This window comes from Megalopta genalis, unplaced genomic scaffold (assembly GCF_051020955.1).
Source record: "Megalopta genalis isolate 19385.01 unplaced genomic scaffold, iyMegGena1_principal scaffold0020, whole genome shotgun sequence".
Classification (NCBI taxonomy): Eukaryota; Metazoa; Arthropoda; class Insecta; order Hymenoptera; family Halictidae; genus Megalopta; species Megalopta genalis.
The window spans coordinates 3056248-3080044 of record NW_027476090.1 but is presented as its reverse complement, the minus strand read 5'-3'; the positions used below and the strand labels follow the sequence as shown (position 1 = coordinate 3080044).

Here is a 23797-nt window from a genome sequence, read left to right as displayed (position 1 = left end):
TTATTGCGATCGTTTTATCTCGGTGACCGTGCCCTCCCCCCCACACACCCCTCCGTTCAAACGGGGAACAGCCAGCGGTCGCGTCGTTTCGTCGTGGTTCCCCGCGAGAAGGCGATATTTCACGTCCCGAAGCGCGACACGGCTTCGAGACAGAGTGTCTTTAGCCGCGCGGTGGGATCCAAGCGCCTCTGCTCTATGCACGGTTTATCGGCGGCGTTTATCGAGAGAGGACCGCGTTAACTCGCTCGAAACGTCCAGTTACCCGCGCCGCGAGGATTCGAACGAAACGCGCGCAACGCCGGGGACACGACGTCGACTAATGGGAACAGGAAATTGCGGCGTTCGACGCGGATTCGCGACACACGCTCCGCCGATCGTCGATTCGTACCGGCGATATATCAAAACCAAGATCGTCACGGTTTGCCGGCTCGCGTTCTATTGAATCATTTATTTAAGCAACTAATTACCTCGCGGCAAAATACCCCGATACGTTATTCGGTAAAGCGACCGCGCCGGCAACTGACAACTAGACAAACTGTCCGCGATAAGGCAGCTGTACCAACAGCTGTACCGTTCGCTAAATCCGACCTTCTACGCTTGTTTTATCACCATCGATTATACGTGATACGAATGATTTTCAACTAATTTAACGCGGAAGATGCCTGCTTAGTTTTATGATCTGTTTCGGATCTATTGCTTTCGAATCAACATACTTTATTTACAATCCGAATCGCGCGCTATGGACACCGTTGAATGAACAGCATTTTGCTCGAATAAATTCCGAGTTATAATTGTTTGACATTTGTTCCTTCCAAGTTATCTGAAATAAAACTTATGAGGATCGATCACAGAGCACCGTTTTATCGCTTGACAGTCGCGTCACCTGCGTACAGGTGACAGAATTATTTGCTCCGGTTTCAAAATTAATTTTTAAACTAAGTTTTATCGCATTTTCCCAATTTGATCGAGATTCATAAAACGTAAGAATGTTGACAAAATGATTAATGTTATTTACGGGTGAGAGTTTGTTTATCAACTAAACTGAGACACCATTACGCACACATATAATAAATCGTTGCCGTAATAAACCTTATTATTATTATTACTATTATTATTATTATTATATTATTATTATTATTATTGTTATTATTATTACTATTATTATTATTATTATCTCACTTCATCATACTTTCTGACACTTTGCAAAAACGAGAATGAAATGGATTTATTATTCGCTGGAGGTTTTGAAAAACGGAGAATATTCGCATGACCATAAATGAACAAAATCTGCAGTTCGTTATAATGGAGAGCTCGGAGCGATCATTTATCTTTGCAGAACTCTTGTACCGATTTCTGGTTCAGATTAATCCACCGGTTGCTGTACTTTATCTCGGTCTGTTTCCTCCCGACGATGACACGGACCGAACTCGTGCCCAGGGATCGGATTCGCCTGGGCGATGAAAAAGAAGGGCGACGAAAAAGAAACGTGGGACGAGGAAACGCGGCGACACAGACGGTGGCACGATACAAAGCGGTCTTCTCCGACGCGAGCAAGGGCATGCGCGAATCCGCGTCTAATCACGAGTTTAACGCTTTTTGCGCGACGCGCTTCTTTCGCCGGCGTCGATCGTTTTCCCACAGTCAGCACGCTGCCTCCTCGCAACAGCCGTGTATATCTAGAATCGTGGCCGTTCTTATCACTTTTTCGTGTCTCCATCCCCGTTCGGCGTCTACCGACAGCCATCGATCGTTCCACTTTACGCGATTTCGCGGCAAACCACAGAAACCAGGTCGAAGAAACCCGAGGACAAGCTTTAGAAACCGTTTCCTCGGGGACCTCCATCCTGAACCGTTTAAAACGATCGTTTCTTGCACGATAGTCGATCCCATAGGCTTTCCCAAAACGCCATGTGAACATTATAGGTGCCGCAGAATTTTGTACATTTGTACAAATGCGTGGGATGCTAAAAAGATTCGATGAAACGTGGAATTTGAATGTTTGAAATTCAACTACAATCTTTTCACTTTCCATTAACACCGAACCTGTCGTGACCGATCAAAACGAACGTCTTTTTTTATATATATTATATACATTTATTATTTTACTGTTGTTAACATTATGATGACCCTTTTGTAGGAACAACTAAGTCGATATCTTAATCGATGCATACATTACGATAAAAATCGGCTAAATATATTCAGTCTCTATATATTACATACATTTATTATGTTACAGTTGTTAACATTATGAAGACCCTTTCGTAGGAATAACTAAGTCGATATCTTAATCGATGCATACATTACGATAAAAATCGGCTCAATACATTCAGTCTAGTTATTGTTACAAAGCGACGCATGCCGGTCACTCGGCGGGTATAGTGTTAACGTGGAAAATGCTATAAAATACTAATTATTTTCGTGTTTGTCAGTTCTTAGAGGAAACAAACGGCACGAACCCATCCACGCTCTCGAAATTACCGGCCGACCCGAGCAATCCAGTGGCCCCTTACACCTCAAAATCGTTTAATTACACGCCCGTTGACACGTCGAACAACACACCTTTCCATTCACACTCGTCGAGTTAATAATTACCATCGACGCGTAATCGAAACCTCTGATTAAATCTCGGCAGACTTTTAACGAGCCCGAATCAGAATTAAGATGAGAATCAGCCGGGCCGGTTGAACGATCGATCGCTCCTCAAATACGCAAAGTCCGTCAAACGTCGTCTACCCGGCAATTATCAGCGGCGCGCGTATTCCGATCGCCAGATACGCCCTCGTTACCGTCGATACCGTGTAATTAAGTCGAGGAACTGTTGCTCCTCGTCATCCTACGGAAATCGGCCGGTTTGCGGCCTGTCCGATTGTTATCGATCGCGAGCGATCGCCGCGTTTTTCGTCGCGATCCGATTTTCTCGAGCTCGATCCTCCGCGCGATCAGAGGCCGTCTCGAATTTATTAGACGTGGAAACGGATATTCGGGCCGACCTGTTTCCGATGATTCAAGCACCGCGCTGCGCCGACTTATCCGTTTCAAGCGGTTTTCACATAAATCGCGATCGCGAGCCCCCTCGAAATGCATTCGATCGGACGCCCCTCGCCGGCACCAGCCGTTAAGGATCTAGGGTTCTATAAAGCAGATCCACGGCCCCTGCGGATAGCTGCCGCGTCTAAATCGTTGGATGCGGCCCTTGAAATTTTATACGATCGCGTGATCGCGCCTCCTCCACGTTTTCACGAGGCTTCGGACTCGCGGGGATGGCAACGTAGCCAGGCTTCCTTATCGCTATTAGAATTACCATTTCGCGCGCGTTACCGGCGGAGCCTCGTTTGCAAGCGTTTTTCTCCCTGCCAGAAACACCTTTCCCGTGTTTTCGATGATGCTCAAAGCCTTTTCATCTTCATGATCATACTGCGCCACTTTATACAAATAATCGCCTCTTTCAAGCTTCTATGATCTTTCGGGTCTATAAATGAAGATAACTCGTTAATTACACGCTATATAAAAAATGATCCCCGCGAAAGTTAAATGATTTCGAGGGGACTACGAGATGACATGATTCATCGTTCTGTAAGTGGTCGCTTATAGGGGAAATGAATGTCAGCTTTGTTGGTTTTTTTTTTCAATGGAATCGTATAATTTTCAATACACTTATCGATTCAGTGCATGAACAAAAAAATATTAGACCACAAAAATTATTATTTTGCGAAAAATATTCGAGTGAAAATATGTAATTTTCTGTGGTCTAATATTGTTTTTGTTCAAAATGATGGACCGAATCGATCGACAGATGTGTTCAAAATTATATGATTTCGTTAAATAAAAAGCAAAGTTGACCTTCGTTTGCTCAATGCGCTCATTTGCAGAAAAATGAACGATGTCGTCTTGTAGCCCCCTCGAAACCATTTCATTTCTGTGGGAAAACATTTTTTTCAATAGCGTGTAATTAAGTTATTTTCATTCACAGACTCAAATCGGACACTGTAGTCCTAATATAACCTTGTCTATCTCCCTTACTCGTTTTAGCGATTCTGCAAATAAACTTGCACTTGGTTCAAGACATTATATCACAGTGCAGTTCTCAAATATACGTAAGTACCTTTTTAGTGTAGTCTATAATAACTTAAACTCCATTAGTGTATGTTTCTATGAACACCGTAGAAGGGTAGAAGCCTTGCTAATGAAACCAAGATGAAACCTCCTGATACGTATTTATTGGACGCAGAATATGAAATCTATGGTAAATATGTACTTGCATTCTGTTAGATATGTCAAAATTGCACAAATATTCACAGCATATTCGTGATACCGAAGGGGTATCACACGAAAATCTTCCACGATATTTATTGCTACGAAATGATTTAACAACATTTAACGAGCTAGTTGGGAAGCAAGAAGTCTATTTATCAAAAACATACATACAGACATATTATATCTCAAGGCACATTCTTTGACGTCGTCAAGGTAGAGTATCCGAATAGTTGCAGAACCTGGCTGTCCGCGATGCAACAAACGCTTTTCACTTCTTCTCAGGTGGCAGAATGTTTGAACTAGATCTGACTGAGATATTTCTCTGTCAGTGGGAAAAGAGTAATCAAAGGGAGCCAGTAAGTGGAGTCGGAAGTTCAATAGTCAATACCATCATTCTCCATGGTTCTTAAGCATTACCGACACAGCGAAAGTTCTCGTAGCAGCGGGGTGTTCGTGTTTGTAGTCGCCGAACCGCATGCACGTATTGTAGTCAAGTATGCGTTGCGGAGGGCCACGGGCTGTGTAACACATAAAACGGGCGCATAAACGCGATGCTATCAGGGTTGGAGGAGGTTCCGCGTAATCTATCCAATTATCGTTCGATCAGAGCTGTATCCGTGGTTGTCGGGACCTACAGCCACCGAGACCGAGTCGATAGGGTAGCCGGGTGTAAAGGATACCCTTTGTAACGGTGGTCCCAGTCGACTGATCGCGTTCTACGACATTAGAAGCCATTTTATACCCTCTTCTATTCACCGCTCAGACTTTTACTCCGACAGCATCGATTTTTATGCGAATCTAAAAGCGATTAAACAGATCGCGAACAATCGCAATAGCTCGTGAGGCTTCTGTACAACAAAAAGCCGAAGAAAAGAAATTTGACGTTATCGCCCTCTGGAATTTCAAGAGGGCAAGATTCGTAAATTAGAACTCTTGTCGAGATTCATATTAGAACGCGGAAGGATTGCTGAAAATAAATTGAACAGATCGGAGAATGTAGAATATGTTAGAGTATGTAGATATATGTTAGAATAACAGCTGATAAACAATCGAAATGAACGGAGCGGCCGCAGGAATTAATTTCCAGGTTCACGTTCCCAGCATTCAAAGCACCGCATCTTCCATTACTCCTCGGTTACGTTCCTCATAAACACAGCCTCTCGCCTTATAATATCGAGCTAGATCCGCGGTAAAGATTTCAAACCGAGTATGGTACACATAAATATTATTCACTTCTTTTCGCCACGAGCCACTTAATATTTCGTCTTAACGAACGTGAAACACTTTTTCCCTACAAATACGAACGCAAAGTACCAAAGTATTTCGGATAAATGTAATTGAAAAAGGTGTTTCTTCACGAGGCTTAATATCCTGTGGTCGCGCCTAAAATAACGTTTCAAAACAACTCGCACGGCGACATAACCCTTTGTACACGTCCCAAGATAATTTTTATATTATCAAAAAAAGTTTAGATTTATAAAATTGTTAAAAGTGTAACTATTGTATGAGTCACAAGAATCAATTTCATGTGCACAAAATGCACTTTGCAATATGAAATGAAAATATACTACAAGTCAGAGAAATTATTTGAGACTCACGGTTAAAATGGCTTCGAGTGCAAAGGGTTAAACCTCCGTATATCCTTACCGTTCAATACATATCCGAAGCATCGACTACCAAACTTTCAAATCTGAGAAGTATACAAGCGAAACAGGCTGTCGTCTGTCACGAGAGATTCGGAAAAGAGGGAACACGATTTATCTGAAATACTAAATTGCGTGCGCTGGAAACGGTTTTCTCGAAAACAGTTCGGCTATCGCTCGCATCATAAAAACTGACCCAACTATTTGTACGTCAAGGGATTCGCTGATTGTACGCGCCGATCGTCACCGTTGCTCACTAATTATGATCTATGCGTAAATGAACCGTACGATAAAGCAGATATATATTTCAAAATCGATCGTTGATGAACCGATGCTGGAACGAAATAGTGTTCCAGCGTCCAGTGTCTCGCTCCAGCAAGACATTCTTTAGGTTTGATCGGAGCCGGACTGGGCCGGGCCGACGTGAAAGTGTATGTATCCGGCCTTAAAAGTCGATACTGTCGCTAATTATTGAATGAAAAGCGTTCGATAGAAGAAAGGCGAGATTCTACTGGAATCTGCTCGAGAAACACGATGCGGCCGATAGGGTTCGCATCTAGATCGATGTTCCCATCGTGCCTCGCAACAATGTCTCTCGGCCGAGCTCGTGGCCGTTCTCAGGGCCGGTCTCTCGGCGGACTTATTGGCGATTTATTAGTTATCGAGCGTCGAAGAGTGCCTCGTTCCTCGGTCGCAATTCACGGTGGGCTAGCAGGGTGGGGTCACCGAAGGTTGCGCAACTCGTGGCTATTGCGCGGCGGTGCTGCCTTCCACACGATTGCCACTTTAAGTGCGCCATAATGGCAGTGGGCTCGCTAAGAAGAACGCGATCTTAAGAAACGGCTCACGGTGCCTCAGCAGGGCTCGGCGTCCGTCTCGGTTTCGCTCGATCTCTCGTGGCTCGGCTGTCTCGGTCGCTCAGGGCCCCGCGGATGCGGATCGCCGTTGGGCCTTTCACTGGGGGCCTGCGGGCTACGGGTCGCGACCTCAACGTGGTCCACTCCCTCCTCGCCCCTTCTCCTCTCTTCGCTACTCTTCGCTCCTCTTCTCTCCTCCTTCGCCACCATCGCTATTCGCCGATCTCACTCCTGTCTCCGTCGTTCGTCTCTCTCCGCCCGCCCGCCTCCTCCACCTCTTCCTTCGTTTTTCTCTCCAAACATTTTTACCTCCCTTCTCTTACCTTTGTGCTTTACCTAACTCGGCTCCCTTTGCCTACTCGCTCGGCTCCGTCCTCTCCTCTCCAGTCGGGATCCCCGTCTATTCTTAGTCACTCTTGTTAAACCGAACGGTGACCAATGGGAGTTCCCCGTGATTTCACCCTCCGCGTCCGGAATTATGTCATTCTTATTTTCTGCTGTTTCCGGCGTCCCGCGTGCTCCAGAACTGCCCAAACAGTGACCCGAAGCTGACTCGATTTGCGGAAATCATCCCCGTTTGTGATGTTTTCGGATGTTTCTCCTTCCGCTTTTTCTTCTTACAAAGGAACACTTCCAAGTGTAATGTTCCGATTTTATTGAGTTTTTGGTGCAACACAGTTTGTTGAGAAATAGTCGACACGTATTCTTTCTATGTCCGCGATGATCCATACTTAGGGGTGGACAAATCATCTTTGTCCTCAAAGGCTAGGGTTAGGTCATGTACAAGCATTTAGTACGTGCAACATATTCTTTCGCAAATTTAACAAGAAAAAACTAACCCAACTACCACGGTACTTATGTAGTTCCAAAGACTGTTAAAAATTTATGTCATCGATTAGAAAACACATCCGGACAATTCCCTCCCCTAGATCCAAAAATGTTATATGTCTAAGAACGGCAAACCGCGAAATAATATTATTTAATAGCGAAAACAAAATAATTCCAGAAACGCTTATCCCCTATTTGGATCCATAGATTACAATTAATGAGAAAAATTTGAAGATAATATTGTATTTTTTAAATATTGTCTAAGCAAACAACTTTCTTGGAAATTTTTTCAACCCGCCAAATTTGTCGATCGAAAGCACACATCTTAAAAAGAAATTTATTGTTCTATGTCCCCTAGTTCCGGTGGTATCTAAAAAAAATATGGTTTTTATTCTTGATTTTGTGAGGGTAAAAACCATTCTTTTTCACCGCTTAAATATATTAGGTCATTGCAGATATAAAAAAAAGTGTGAAATATTAAAACTCGAGAGGGGTTACACTTGGAGATAATCTCATGTTAGTCAATGTTCCTCTAGCTCCAATATTCCCAAGGTATATCCCTAATAATATATTTCTCACTCTCTACTATGATTTTATTACTTTCACATTCAAGCTCGGTGAAATTACGATGTGCGGAGCTGGTCCAAAGCAGCTGCGCAGTTTTTCAACCAATAGATCGACCACTAAAATACCCAGAAAGTCGAAGCAACCTAATTAATTTAACCGAAACCGGAAAGTTAAAGTTAATCATGGCGGACGACGTTGGAACTGTTTCGCATTCAAATCGTTCTAGTCGGATTCAGTTCGAATATGTTACAATGAAAATGAATGTTCAAAATTGGTGAAAAATTAGTGTCGCCCATTCGTGACCGACGCGGCGCTCGACGTGTTCTATTCGAAGTGCCGATCGAGTTAAGGTCGCGAGAACTATCGTCGCGGCACAAAGAGTCGAATCGAATGCACGATGCTTATCGACGACTTATCAGGGGCACTCGGCTCGTGATAAAAATGCCGGAGCCGTTCAGAATGCGGGAGGGGGTCCCCGGTCGGAGAGAATCCTCGGCGAAACGGTTCCCGCGAGGAAGCACTTGCCCTGATTTTCGTACGGAGGATCGCGTATACATCGGCGCAGCAGGCTCGTGATCACGACCTCCTCGATCGGAAGAGCTTAATCATGCGGCGAACGTGTACCGCGTATATATGTATACGCTCGCGGGTAGGTACCCGCTCGATTCCGCCGCGGAATCAGCCGTCCTCGGCGCAATTCCTCCGGAGCCAAGATTAACCGGCGTTCCACTTCTATTTACTAACAGGAATGTAATCGCGCGTTGATCATTGAACGCACGGAATTACGCGTGGATTCTGCTGGCATGGCGTCGCGTCGCGGCAACGCGGTGCCGTGAAAATTTCACGTTAGTCGCGGCGGCACGGCGCGTTCGTTAAGGATCGTGGTAATTAACTTTGCTCTCGCGGCGAAGACAGGAATTCGTACTTCTGTGCGCGGCGCGGTACAATTTTCGCGATACCATCCTAGTAACTGTATCTCCTCCGCAGGACGAACAGTGAATCAAAAGACCGGCTTGCTCGTTCCTGGCTCTCCGTTATCGTTGCGTAACGAGGCTCGAACTCGGTCCACGATGAACCGCGAACCATTATCGTCCGCATGTAACGCAATTTGTTTGGAATAATCCGAGCGCGTCGGCTGTATTAATTTTAGATAGCTCCGGGGGCGCCGGCCGGTAATTTACAAATTACAAGCTGCCCCGACGCCGAGTTACGGGCTCCGCCGCGCAGCCGCTACAGGCCATCCAGACATTGTCTAAATAATAGTCTAATGGATAAGGTATTCCGACAGGCGGCGGCCAGGCGCTCGACGAGCCCGCTTCCAGGACTTGCACCTTGTGGTTGCGCGCTCTCCTCGGCAACGACAGTCTATATACCCTTACGACTAGCTTCATTCCCCTTTAAAGTGTTTTAGAGGTACTAGAAGTGGGTGCTCGGCCGTTTTCTCCGGCAAACTGCACCGTCTCCGGTTCCCGTGGCTGCGCTACACCGGCCGGGAACGGCCGTTGCTAACCCGGTTCTTGAAGATTCATCCCGCGTGTCTCGTGCCGACGTGCCGGGCTCTTATGGTTCCTGGTAACGATCTTTTCCGATAGCTACACGATTTAAACGCGAACTGCACGTGCATACATGACCGCTCTAAAGCGATCTTGTAGCTGCATAATTTTCTGAACGTATTTACGCAATGCAGACCGTCCGCCGGAAGCCTTTGTATCGCGAACAGAAAAACCGATCGCCGGATTTGTTCCCTAACCGTGCACGGCCGTGTTCCTCGTGACAGTTCCCAGCCGAGATGGATTAGTTTAGGAAGTCGTCTCGAACAGGCTATAAAATAATATTTTTACTTGGAAGATACCAGAGATGCGATGTACCGCAAATACACGAAGAAATTGCGACGCCAATCCTGTGCCGTAAGCTTGAACTGTGCTGAAAGAAATTTTTTACCATTTACCATTTCTGCAATCTGTTGTTTCGCATTCACGATTTTCTTTCTCCACATTTTCCTTGATTTTTTTAAGTGCCGGGACAGTCTGAGACATTGCTGGGAAAGTCTTCCGACACAGTTCAAGGCACATTCTGTCGGAATTATCTTTAGTTTACCGGAAACTTTAAGTTTATTCGTTTATACTATTTTTTTCGTTCGTCATGAATACAGGTCGGACGCTATACACGGTTCGCTTCTAACGGCTACTAGTAACTAGAGCGAACCACTGATGACTTTCGATAGAGAGCTCTTGGTCTTGTAATTTAATCGTGAATCATCGTATCATAGTATAATGGTATACATGACCCGAATAAAAAGTTCAATGCGCGACATCAGAATTTTTACGGCTACTGGCACAGCAGCGTCGATTTGTAAACCAGATTCATCAACCGTCTCGATCACATTTAGAACCGAACAAGAACTTTTCAATCCATCTGTAGAGCATTGTTCGCTAGAAACTATAACGGTTATTTTCCAGGAATGATCCGGCACGGCAAAAAGCGTATTGCGGCGTCGATTGTCGCGATACGCGGAAAGAAGTTGAGCGGTTCTATCGCGATCGCGGTGGTTTGTCCGGACAAATAGCCATCGGAGCCACTGTCAACGCGTAATTTGCACACCGCATCGCATCGAGGTTGCTTTCTCGGACAGAAAAACTTCGTTAGCACGTGAAAAGTTAGCGCGAGCGCGAAATGGGGTTCGTTCACCCTCTCTCGCGGGACCTTGAGGCACACACCGTACGGGCTGACCTTGAGATGAAAACTGCCAGGGTTCATTTCGGCGATAATTCTCGGCGCTCACGGCCCTGGCGAAAACGATTGTTGCGTCCGGGTTAACCGGGCGCGAAACACCGTCGTAAAATAAATGTCAAGTCTAACGCAATTACTTTCGTCCCCTCGTTGCCGCGCGAGCCGTCGTCGTCACGAGAGCCGCGGCACTGGTCATTAATTCTGCTAATTTGTGGCGCAACCGAATGGGAATCTGGAAGCGTTATCTCCGTCGTGTCAGCGTCGCCCCCGGCCATTCCGAACGAGCGTGACACAACGGAGATCCGTAGCGAACGGTGTCAACGCGTTCCACCTTCTCGAAAAACAGGGCACAAAACCATCGGCCATTACCACATAATGGCTCGTTGCAGTTCGACTCGGAATCGAGCGGGAATCGCAGCGTTCACCCTGCGACGTCGAGCGAGTGTCAAGCGGTAAATAATAAACAGCTAATTTGCGCCGGGGTTCCGACGGCCGTTAACTCGGGTTGCTTACGGTATCCGAGCCAGAAATCGCCGGGCAGAGCCCGATAATCATCTGCAATGTTATCTAACGAAGGATCGCGGACCGTGTCCCGGCCCGATACGCCGCGCCGGCCGCTAAATTAGTTCTGGGAACGCGATTACCCGCGACCGATGCAAATTGAAGGAACGTCAACGTTTGGACGGTCGGTCGGCTCTCGGTTACCCCGGCACTATTTTCGACGGTAATCGCGATCCGTGCCGGCGCTCGATCGCCGCCGCTTGGACAACCATTAAACAATTACGATAAGAAGGTATACGTGCCGCGGTGCCAATAATTCTCGGCGAAGGTTCGCCGGCGCGAGCAGAGCCTTGGCCCCCGGTGTCACGAGGTGAGACGCATCGACGGGTTACAAGGAAACGAGGCGAGCATCGATCTTCCAGCTTTTAATAACCTAATAAGGTCGGCTGGTAGCTAGGGTACCGGGCACAGCATCCATCCACTCATCGCCGGATCCGAAATCATCCCGGGAACCATCCCAGGGAACCACCTACGGCTGCCTCGCCCGCTGGTAAAGACACGCACCAGAACAAATTGGGATCAGCCGGTTGTTTGACAAATTTCGTCTAGCGCCGCGGGAGAGTGCCTTCTAATATCCTCCCGGTTGGTTCTTCCTTGTTCCACCTTCGTTTCCTTCTTCCTTCGGCCCCTCTTTCATCTCTTCCTTCGGGTCGTTCTTCGAGAGCAGTTGGTCCGCCGCCGGCCATCCTTGTGGTATTCGTTGCACGAACACTCGCCTCCCGGCGGCACGACCGCTTCTCTATCCTTCTCTCCCCCTTTCGCGTTCCCTCTCTTTCAACCTCTCTCTCACTCTCTCACTCACTCTCTTTTACTCTCTTTCTCCATCTTGGTCTATGAACAAGTCCAAGGGAAGCCTGTGTATGTACGCGCGCGGCCATGTACCTCACTGAACGTTCGTACTGGAGCGTGCAGCGCACACAGAGCCATGATAGGTGGTAGGACGGGGAGGATGAGGCCTTCCTCCGTTGAAGAAGGTACCGCTATCGACCTACGACCTCTTCAGCCGAGCGAACGAGGCCTCCTTCCACTGGCACCGGTAATTTTGCCTTCGGCCCCGGCTTCCTGGTGCTACTCGGATCTAGATCATCGAAAATCCGAGAGGGGCGCCGCTCCGCTCTCGTGATCCTGGCTCCTCGGCACCCCGGTAGGCCCGTGAAATCGACGAAAGCCTAACCACGGTCCTGATTCGCCGGCGATCTCGCGTGCGGATTACTCGTTTTCCGAGTTTTCTTCCTGCTTCTTGCGCAAAAATTCTGACCCCTCGCTCGGGATCAAGATCGGTTGCGCATTGACTTCCAGTGAAAACTTGGCGAATTTTCCCGGTGTGCAGTTTTTTATAATAACGCTTCCTTCAATTAGTTTTCGGAAGGCAGAGGTTGCCTCTGCTGATCTCTTGCATCATTTCGTTCGTTTAATATCCGAACGGCGGGGCTCGGGTCCGATTGGATCGTGTGTAAAAATGTAATTTATTTAAATCCATAGATTGTTTAATTAAGGTTTCGGGGATAATTGACCTTAAGAAATCCGTCGAACAGATTCGTAAATGAAATATCAAACATTATCCGAGGCAGAATTGAGATATTTCTCTGTTTAAAAATATGGGCAACATTAACGTTTGACAGTGAATTTTACTGGGATCTTTAAAGTACACAAGGATCGATGTACCAACCACTATGATCAATTAATTAATTCACTCTCTACTTTTACTTTCATCAATTAAATTACTTTGATTTTGTCGGGACTTCGTCGGGGTTGTTTGTCGGCATTTAACGTGGTTTTCTATTGTAACTTCCAATTAGATTATAGATATTATGCTTATCTGACACACAAACGAGTAACCTAAATTATTCAGGAAGAAAGAAATTCTTCAAGCTACGATCGTCCAATTTGGAGGATATGTACTTGGTATAATTAACGCATTATTTTCCATACTGGTAGTTCCGACCGGTTAAATCTGGCATGTTCAATAATCTATTGACATTAAATCGTATTAAACATCATTAAATTCTTTTACCGACTTGTTCTCACGAGTTACAGATGCATTCCTCTAAAACGAGATTAAAACGAACCGCAGATTAGGCTCCCCAAGATTACGTTGTCTCGCTGTATTAGCTGCCGTTTTTGCATCCCGACTCTTTTAAATATCCGCTAAAACGCGCAAAACTCACAATCAATTGGTACTAAACAGAGCGTATTCATAAATAACAGTGCGCGTCGCCGATAACGACGTTAAACCGAACCTGCCAATTGCATGCGATCATGCTTAATCGTCTATCTCTTCGCGAATCACGGTAGTTCGTACACGTTATAGCGGTCGTATTCGGTTTACCGGCTGTTAAAAATGCAGCTACATGGAGCAAGGTTTTCCCTTGGGGACAGGGGAGGGAGGAGCGGTGCGTAGCGCGCGCGTCGGTAGAATATTATGAATGGACGGCTACCTGGAAAACGGAAACGGAACAGTCGGGTGGAGAACGAGGAACGCTTCTTCTGGACTTTTCCCCGTGGGAATGACGCATTTGCAAACTAGCATGCAGCAGGAGCACTCGCATTCCGCGGTAAATAGCAAGCGAGCGGGGCTCCGGCGCAACAAAAACGTCGGACGTTAGGCGAATTCGAGATGAGAAACCGTTCCTTAGGAGAGAATTATTCAAATTGCCGATGAACCCGAACAGTATTCCGCGGCGGTGCACTGTAACAAGTACGTAGAACCGTGGCGGCCGAACGACTGCTCGACTGGTGGCAAGGAGGCGCAGGAAATAATGTCGTGGGACCGTTTTCAAGCACGATCATCGTTTCCACCGGAACGCCGTTCGGCAGCCACGCGTTCTCGAGCGAAGGAAACCGATCGCACGACCGTATATATTTGGGTCAAGAGTCGATGTACATCTCGGGAAGACGTATAACGCCGGCACCGGCTCGACACGGATCGCGCGTGCAAACGCTCGCCTCGGATTAGCCTGATGACTAATCCACGATACCGCCAGCCTCCTCGGGACAAGGGTAACCGCTTTCGAGCAATACCGAAATAACGGTTATCGGCGGAAAGGCAAATTAACCTCGCCGCCTCCGGCTCCGCTACCGTGGTAAAAATCCGCAAATCACAATGGTCGATCCGAGGAGCCTCTAAGCGGCCATTTAATTTGAGTCCGCGGTCTCGCTGTATAATTCTGATCGCCGATACCCTTCCTCGTTCGCGAACAAAGAGATTCTCGGATCTTGTGTAAACGACCGACGTGTGCGTTCTATTCTTTTCTTATAATCCGACCCGAGTTATCCCGAGAAGGACATCGCCCTCCCGCGATTTCTCTAGTAGAATCCTTCCGTTTCTTTCCACGGTTTATATCTCTCGGTTCTAGGATTTGTGGCGGCAAATTCAAGTTTTTTATGGGCCGCAAGAAAATTGTACCGAAATTGTTGTACAAGCGAGAAATGAGGGGTTCCAGAGGTCGTCAACTTTTTCCTTAGTGGAAATACAATTCGCGGCTTCGTTCGCGAGTTATTAACGAAAAATAGTGACCAACGCGAGACAAGATCAGCTGGCGCGAAGCGGCCGAGCTAATGAGAAGACCAGTTCCCTCGCGCGTCAGCTAATCTCACCTATCATTGGTCACTATTTTTCGTCAATAACTTGTAAACGAAGTCGCGGATTGCATATTCGCTAAGGACAAAGTTGCTTTAAGTGAGAAATTCCTTATTTCTGAATTGCGAGACAATTTTTGGGACACTCTGTATGTGAACAGCCTTTGAAACGGTATAACTTTTTTTAAAACTGACCTGAATTCTTTGTTTTTTTTATGATAGAGGTACTGGTCTATTAGACAATGGCTGAAATGCCTTTTTTTTTAATTTTGTTGTTACTTGGAATGACAGAAAAAGAAAATATAATCTTGGATAATCTATGGATATAAATCTTATATCCATATTTCTATAGATGTTGGTTGAAAGTGTAGAAAATCGAGACGAAATCGTGATTTTTGCGATCTTTAATTGTTTCTAACTCTCAATAATGTCAATCGATTAATATTGTACAAACAATGACCAATGAGAAGAGGCCAAACTAGGCTTCGACCGCTCGTTGGCTCCGCCGCCTCCCGACTACTCGAGCTCACCTCTCATCGGTTAGTGCTTTTGGTTAATAACTGGTAAACGAAGCAGCGAATTGCATTTTCGCTGAGAGAAAAATTACTTCGAATAACCTCGGGAGCTGTTCATTTTCCGCTTGTACAATAATATTGGGACACTCTGTATGTCACGACCACCATAGCAAGATTCTACACCTTTGTATCGGTGGAGGTTTAATTAGTAACGTTACCGCCAAATTCTACTTGACCGTGATATTGAAAGTCCATGTCTTTTTTGCTTGCATTATGTTCTATTCGTCTCGAGGATTCAAAATATCAAATGAAAAAAAAAATCAAAATATTCACACGAAAAACGATGTTAAAGTTCCAACGAGTCTTAAACGCGTTATAAACGATGCTCTTATATTTTACACACTCAAGTATACACCCTCTACATTCCCCTGTAGCTCCGTATATCGAGCAATTGACAGAGAGTACTGCATTTGCTCGATCGTTCAGTTGCGCAATCAAGTCTCGAAGCCTGTAATTATACTTAAAGTTAAAGAACTCCCCGAGTAAACCCTAACTGCCGTCATAAATATTATTTTGTCGCGGAGTACATCGCCAGCGCAACAAAAATATCCCCGTATCAACCGATAACTGTGAGTAATCCGGTAAAACAGATAATAAAGTTATACCGTTCTTGATAAACAACGATTCATGGCCCGCACACCTGACACGATGACAAGTGGCCGTCGTAAAACGAGTCGCAATTAACGGCGATTCGAGCGGGTACGGCATCGACTTCCGAGAAAGTGTTTCCGATTTGCGGGTCGATTTCAATTAAAAAAGCAATTTGCCATCGCGTGACGTTTCGAACGCGGTCGGTTAAGCTGTTAATTTTAATTGAAACACTCGGTACGCCGGCGAGAACCAGTCATCCGCCGTTCCCGTCGCGACGCTCGTAAAAATGTTATCGCCGGCTCCGGACAACCGAAATACTGAAATTAATAATCGGGGTTGTAAACAGTAATTAAGAGAGCATTTAACGAGCGTGTCCCCGGTTAACCAGGTACCCGAGCAGGCCAGCTAAATACGATCGAATTAGTGTCCACCGGTTCGGTATTTATTTCCGGTGATACGGATGCCAGTGACCGTTCGTGTGGCCCCGGAGGCGCTCGGATTCCCAGGCGACCGGGACAAGAAAGAAACGGCTCCCAATCTCGTCCGGAAAGTGATCATTGCTGCTTCAAGTCGCACGATTAAAGACGCCATTCCCGGGGTCCGGCCGCGCGGGAAAGAAGCTTGAAAATGAGGCCCGGTCCGGTGTCATCGTTACCGGGCAGGAGATTAAATCGGCCAATCGAGGGAACGAGATAGAGCGAGGACACCCCCTCCTCGCCGCGGACCCGGAGAAGGGGGGCCCGGCTCTCTAGGGCCAGCCGATAAAAGCGTCCTCTGCCGAACGTTACTTTGTCCTCGCGCGGCGCGACGGAGGGGTCGCGAAGAAAGGATATAAAAGAGAGAGAGCGATAGAAGGCCCGGCGAGGGAAAGAGACGTCCATTCGTTTTAATCGCTAATCGCCAATTACCTGGACCGTCCCGCGCCCGAAACCCCCAGAAGCATTTTAACGAGCCGCCGTGTCGCCCGGCCCGGAATTTCACTTCTGCCCGGTCGGCTTCCAGCGTCCTACGAGCCAGGGGCCAAAACGCCGTTCACGGTATCTACCTTCCTCTTTCCCCCTTTTACCGCTTCGGAAACCACCGAACCAGCGCGCGCTATCTCCTCTTCTTTTATGTAGAATTGCCGGGCGTGTGTGCGTGCGCGCGCCCGTACCAATTAGCGCATACTTGGGGTCCTCGGTGTTTGGGTGCCCGCCGGTGTCCGCCGGTGCCCGCCGGCGCTCCGGCGGTCGCTTTCGGTGGCCACCGAAACCGCGTCGTCCACGGAATGGGACGAATCGTTGCCCAAGGCCGTCTTTTCACGTTTCAGTTTGACATCGCTCCCCCGTTGTCCGGGGCCGAACTTCTTCAATCCGCGGTCGCTCAGCTGTCATAGGCGTGGAGAATGAATCGGCTTTTCAATGGGTCTTATAATCGATTGGCTATCCCGCCACGGATAAGAGGATGGACTTTATTCGGTATCGCGTCGAGGATCGCGAGCTACAGGATCCGCGTCGTGCCACAACGGAGAAAGGAATTAGCGGCTGGTGAGCCGGCTGAAGGCTTTTCGAGGATAAAGTGTTGCAATTCAAGCGCCGACCGCTTTAGACACTTTTAAATGGAAGCTGGAGGCGCGACGAGACGTCGACTGACTCTTCGACAATGTTGCGACGTTAGGGCAATCGTTCAGACAAAAGGATTCATCAATTTATGAAACATCGAGATCGTGAAAATGATCTCCGGGGGATCATCCGTTTCTTGTAAGCGATATTTATATTCACGACGGTGCTCGGTTCCTTTATGATTTTTTACAAATTCGAACTAGGTTCCTGCGTCTATGATGTAACTATTAGTTACAATAATGTATTTGTGAAATACTCGGGCAACCAATGAGCTTCCTCGAAACTACGGACTAGCCGTAACTACTGACGAAACAACGACTTATTTTGCGTGTGCACCATGCTTGTATTTGTTTTCTCTTTTTTTTGACGAAAATCTATGAACATTAATGGCGGACAGGTACCCAAGAATGCCGATAAGAGTATGGCTTTCCTTCGGATTTTCGTAACGGTTCTAGCAGTCTGTTTCACGCCATAGGATTAAGTATACACCACTATGGGAGCTAAGTAATAACTGGCAATGGAATCAGAAACGCCGTGGAGTCGCGTACAGTGGATGGGATATACGTGACTGTACCTCGATGATTTTTACCCATGTGTTGATGACGGGATATCTATCGGTACGAAAACGAGGCGTTGCTGCCGAGGGGGTCATCGTCTCGGAAATTATTGCCGAGGATAAATATATATGCTGAATGTGGTGGAAACGTCAGAAGAATAACGAAGACGACACCTCTAATTATAATCCAGACTGTCCACGCGTGAATTCAGGTTGCTCGAAATTCGATCGTCATGTATCATCTGTCAAATTAACCAGCTTTCACAAAAATTCGTCGAAATTCTGCGTACCGGAAGACACCAGCAACGCCATCGCGTCTCCCAGCCCCCTATTCCGTCCCGATAACCTTCGAAATCGTCAATCGGCAAGATGTCCTGCTTCGGTGGTCACGACGAGCGAATCTACATGGTCGAGATGCTGGTGCACAAGCTGACCCTGACAAAGGGGAAGATGAAGGACATCGGCGAATTCCCTATCGCGATAAAGATCAAATTCCTCAAGTTCCCGGTGTTCGAAATCACCCGGCAGGATTTCTACTCTTACAAACCACCGCCACCCGAGGACGAAGGCTGCACTTGGTATTTCATGATAGGAAGAAGCTGCATGTTCGTCATGCAGCCGAAGGAACTGGTGCGGGAACTGCAGTCGACCATGATAATGGTCGGCGTTTTCCGAGTGGGAGACACTTATCCGACAGCGGAGACCGAGATAACCTTGCCCGGTTGTCTTTGCGACCAAGTTGCCATGAGTCAGAACGATCCGGAGAATCTGCCCAAGCCGTTCGTGGTCAAGGGCACGTACAACTTGATCGACCCCGGTGACAACGAATCGGGAACCCTGGAGATGGAGCTGAAGCTCCTCTGTTTCGGTAGATCGTTGATGACCCACTACGAACTGCACCCGCAGTTCTTCGCGTTCAAGAACCAGGACAAGGAGCGAGAATTTTGCGTGAGGAGACTGGTACCACCTAGTTACCACCCGGAAGGACTTGACAAAGACATCTCGCAGTTCCGTGACAGGACCACGTTGGACGAACTGAAAGGTATCGAGCCCACCGCGCAAAAAAAGGGAAGAGGCCGTAAAAAGGGAGGGAAAGGTGGTAAGAAAAAGGGTAAAAAGTGAAACATAAAATTCGAACACCGGTTATAAAACCCGTGTTAATTTGTCTGCGAAACGTCGCCGTGGTAACTTTCGATGATACGTTTTACACGAAGTTAATCGATTCGAGGTGTCGGCGCGGAATAGGTTAATTTTCGTTGGCAATTTACCACAAAATTAATGGCGTGTAATAGCCGGTGATATTTATTGCAAATAATCGCGATACTCGGATTCTTCCCCAAATTCCTGTGTAACGTCAAGAATGTCTACATCATCGATCTCGAAAAGAGGTACATCGGTTCGGAACGACGAGCAGTTGTACATGCTCGAGGTATTCGTCGATCAAGTGAACTTCCAACCGGAGCGACCAGACGTAAACGTCCAGGGTTTAACCATTTTGGTTAAGTTCTCCGATCTACCGGAGTACGAGCTGAACATTCTGAAAAATCGGCGCAACGGTCACGCGGAAAATCGTGAATTCGCGGGAAATTTGAACATTTTCAAATCTGGCAAGTCGTGCCTTTTCGCGAAGTCACCGAACAGCCTGATCAGAGCCATCAGATACGCGCCCTTGCGCCTAGAAGTGTATCACGAGGGATCTTCTGAGAAAGAGAACAGAGATCTCTTGGGCACAGCGAAGGTTACATTGCCCGCCTGCATGTGCACCTACGTTTCAAACGTCCGAAATGAAACCGACGGACTTTCCTCGCCGTGCGTGGCAAAAAGCGACTTCGACTTGATGGACCGAGGTGGCCAACTGGCCGGCAAAGTGTCCACTGTTCTCAGTTTATCTTGTTTCGGAAGTTCCATCGTGAAACACTTCCTACTAAACGGGAAGACATTCAAGTTGGAAGACTCGCCGATTCAAAAATTCCTGTGCCCCTGTCTCGCGCCAATCGAGCCAAAAGATGAAATCGTAGGGCCATCTTTGAAGCGGCCGGACTCTCCGCCGCGTATTTCGATGGGCAATCCCGGTTTTAAGGAGCTGACCACGGCCGAGATGCTGAACGATCCTAAGTTCCGCGAATTAGTGTACAGAACATACCCGGATGAGGCTACCTGCCACTGTCAGCCGACCGATCGATCGACGCATCCGATGGAATGTCGTTCCGGCTGCCAGCAATCCTGCTGCATGAAGTTGAGGGATCGCGAAGCGTTTCTGACGCACCGGCCGAAACCCGTCGACGATTCGTTGTCCGATACTTATTGCGTCAACGATTACCTAACTCCGATGGAAGACAGGCAGGACTGCGCTAGCTCGCGGCTCAGAGGCGGCGGGGACATCGAGCAAATTTACCTAAGTCCCCCCGAGTACAAATGGCCGGACTACGACGCTGACTACACCTGGTGCGAGGAGAAGGCGATCCGTTTGGAAGGCGGCGGAGAAACGGAGCTATCGAGCTGCGGGTGTTCCGGTGGCACGGTGCCGGTGAGAATGTCGCAGTCCAGGCAGCAAGCTATCTTCGACGCTTGCAAGCCTCGTTTCACGTCGACGGGGCCACGGCCTGCCTGCGCTTGCGCCGGTAAGGACACGCAAATGTGGCATACAGGAGTTGCCAAATGCTCGAAACAGCCGTGCTCGGGGATCGACTGTCTGATCCGAGCTTTCAAGGAAACACAGGAGTTCGTGGACTCTATTGGCAAGGTGCCGGGCCTGGCGGGACTCGGCTTGATGGATCCGTCGGAGAGTCCTTACTTCGGTAGAGACCTCGACAAGGACTACGTACCGAAGGAACCACCGCCGAAATACAAGGGAAAAGATGATACTTCGATGCATCAGCCCATATCGCAACCTTCTTGCGCGGCACCGTGTAACACAGCAGCGCTCGCATCGATGGATGATCGTCCACCGGTGCATTACACTCCCCCCGCTCCTCTGGGAGCCGTTATGGTACCACCCCGATTAGGGATCGTGCGAGAAGCTATACCAGTTTTGCCGGACGTCGCGCCGATGGCCCACGGCAGGAGGAAAAGGGACGACAAGAGCGACAGATCCCGCGATAAAGACTGCGGCGACCTCTCGACGATTGGGATCACGGATCTAGAGGCTGGCCCTTGTGGGGAGCCCATGTGCAAATCGAGGAAAAAGACGAACGGCGAGAGCGTGAACGGTGCCCAGAGCACGGTTGTTACTTCGTTGAAGTCTAAAGCGAGTCGTGGACCTTCGCATGGAAAGAAGAAGCATGCCGAAGGAAAGGGTGGAAAGATTGGAGGTCGCGGCAAGGGACGTGGCAAGGTCACGGTACGCGAGAAAGGAGGTGCCGGGGGAGATTACGACAGGGATGGTCATAAGCCCATCACGCCTAGCAAAAGGGTAATGCGGTACGTTTACTTTATCGGAGACCATTATCCGGGCATCAACTACGGGCACAGGGACTGCATCGACATTCGTATGAGGGTGCCTGCGAATATGGGCTGGCTGTGGAACACCTTGTCCACTCCAGGCAGTCTGAAGCCGCGCATTGGCTGGAGACCAGGTGCCATAGGTCGAACCCTGTACGCGATGCTGCAGGAGGCTAAGGAAGACACTTACACCCCGGAGGAATCGGTGTCCGCGACGACCACGAAATCGGCTGATCGTGGAAGAACTGTTCGCGCAGGAAAAGGGGCTGGCGATCGCGGAAGATCGGCGACTGCAAGAGGAAGAGCAATGATTGGACGAGGAAGATCGACGATCGTGGATCGCAGTCGCGGTAAATCGGCAACGAGTACTCGGCAGAAATCTCCTAGGAGACTTGGCGGACGAGCTGCTACGTCTATGAAAGGAGCCCAGTCGTTGCTGGAGGACGACCAAGCGGGCAAAGACCCACCGACTCTCCACATTCACAGAAAAGATGGCACTTATTACGTGACGATGTACCCCATTAGGCAAGAGCCATCGGACGAGGCACACGTGGCCGAGCCTATGAAGCCGCTGCAGTTTAAGATCGTGAAGAACAAAGACGAAGCTTCGGTTGCGTCCAGTTCCACCGCGTCCGACATGGAAATCGAATTCTCTCCTCCGGCGGCGGTCACCAGGCCCCGCAAGAAGCCCGACGTGATTCACGTAGAAACGCAGGTCCGTCAGCAGGAGATCCTGGACGAGATCAAGGCGGAAACCGTGAAGAAGAAGGAGAAAAGAGGCAGACGAGAAAAGAAGCCGAAACCGGAGGCCGAGAAGAAGGAGGCAACCAAGGGAAAAGGAAAAGCTTGAGCGCTCTGATAGAACGCGACGAGGACTTCTCGGGATGTAATGAAGAGAAGGTAATTCTCCTTTCTTCTAAAATGGATATACAAAGTTCTATGTAAGACTGCGTGTTGCTTTTTTGGGGCGGTAAATTGATCGCATGTATTTTAGGTCAATTGATAGAAATCATATATTTGATTTAGAAACGCGTCTCTCTTTTTTAAAATTATGATTTATATTATTGTGACCGAGATTTCACTATTTTGCCTACCCATTCAATTTTCAATCAAATACTCAAATGATTTTGAATGCTCAGGTAGTAAAATATTTCACTTGGAAGTGAAATAATTCTCCATCTTGCAAACTTGCATCTAGCAAAATTATACTTTAATCTGTAAAAGGACTTCTGTGGATAATATTTTTAGAAATAACTGAGCACTGTAGACTGCGCTAATTTTATGTATTTATGACAAAATTGGGTGGATGCGATTTCTAATAGAAGAAAGATTAAAGGAATTTTAAAATATCAACGTCTTATTTTTAATCTATTTCGCTACCATTTTGTGAACTTAGCTCGAATTAACAATAGAAGCAATTAGAAGCATTATACAAGAAAAAGATCTGAATTATTATAAAAAAAAGTCTTCTACGCTGGTATTAACTTAAAATACCATTTTGTATCGTCTGTAACCGAGACAGTCAAAATCTCTGACGATCGAATAAGGGACCCCATAGTTCGATGAAAGATGTCCCTTGTACTCTATAATATATATGACAAATTAAAATGGATATAGTTATAGGTTTATAAATATTTTTAAATTATAGATATTCAAGATACTATGGTGCCATTGTGCAAGTCCCTCGAGAATCCGAATGAAAATCTCCTCGTCGATATACTCGATATACATTCAGACCTGTGCGTTGGATTTGAAGCGGTGGGCGGCATCTTCAGGAGGTCGTTGCTTACAGTCGTCGACACGTCGATACATTACCGACTACAGTTACAGCGTACGGTGTTCAGAACGGTGTACAGAAACATTAATTAAAACGTGTTAATTTTCATGTCTTCAACTTGCAAGTCGTTGGATACAAGTTGACCTATTCTTTTCAAACCATACCTCTATCGTTCTCTATATTTTACTGCATAAAATCAGAAGGAGAAATTGTGAGATCAACCGCGATAGATTATAA

The 23797-nt window shown here is 47.3% G+C and overlaps 2 protein-coding genes across 2 annotated transcripts; both read left to right on the top strand.

The window, feature by feature from the left end:
• The first annotated feature begins 16460 nt into the window (after positions 1–16460).
• On the top strand, positions 16461–19677 carry LOC117227336 (uncharacterized). The gene has a single exon (XM_033482478.2). The coding sequence runs from the start codon at positions 18712–18714 to the stop codon at positions 19462–19464; it is 753 nt and encodes a 250-aa protein (XP_033338369.1). The 5' UTR covers positions 16461–18711; the 3' UTR covers positions 19465–19677.
• Positions 19515–23723, top strand: LOC117227334 (uncharacterized). The gene is made up of 2 exons (XM_033482474.2): positions 19515–22683; positions 23432–23723. Exon 1 carries the CDS (start codon positions 19703–19705, stop codon positions 22631–22633), a length of 2931 nt encoding a protein of 976 aa, XP_033338365.2. The 5' UTR covers positions 19515–19702; the 3' UTR covers positions 22634–22683; positions 23432–23723.
• Positions 23724–23797: the final 74 nt, after the last annotated feature.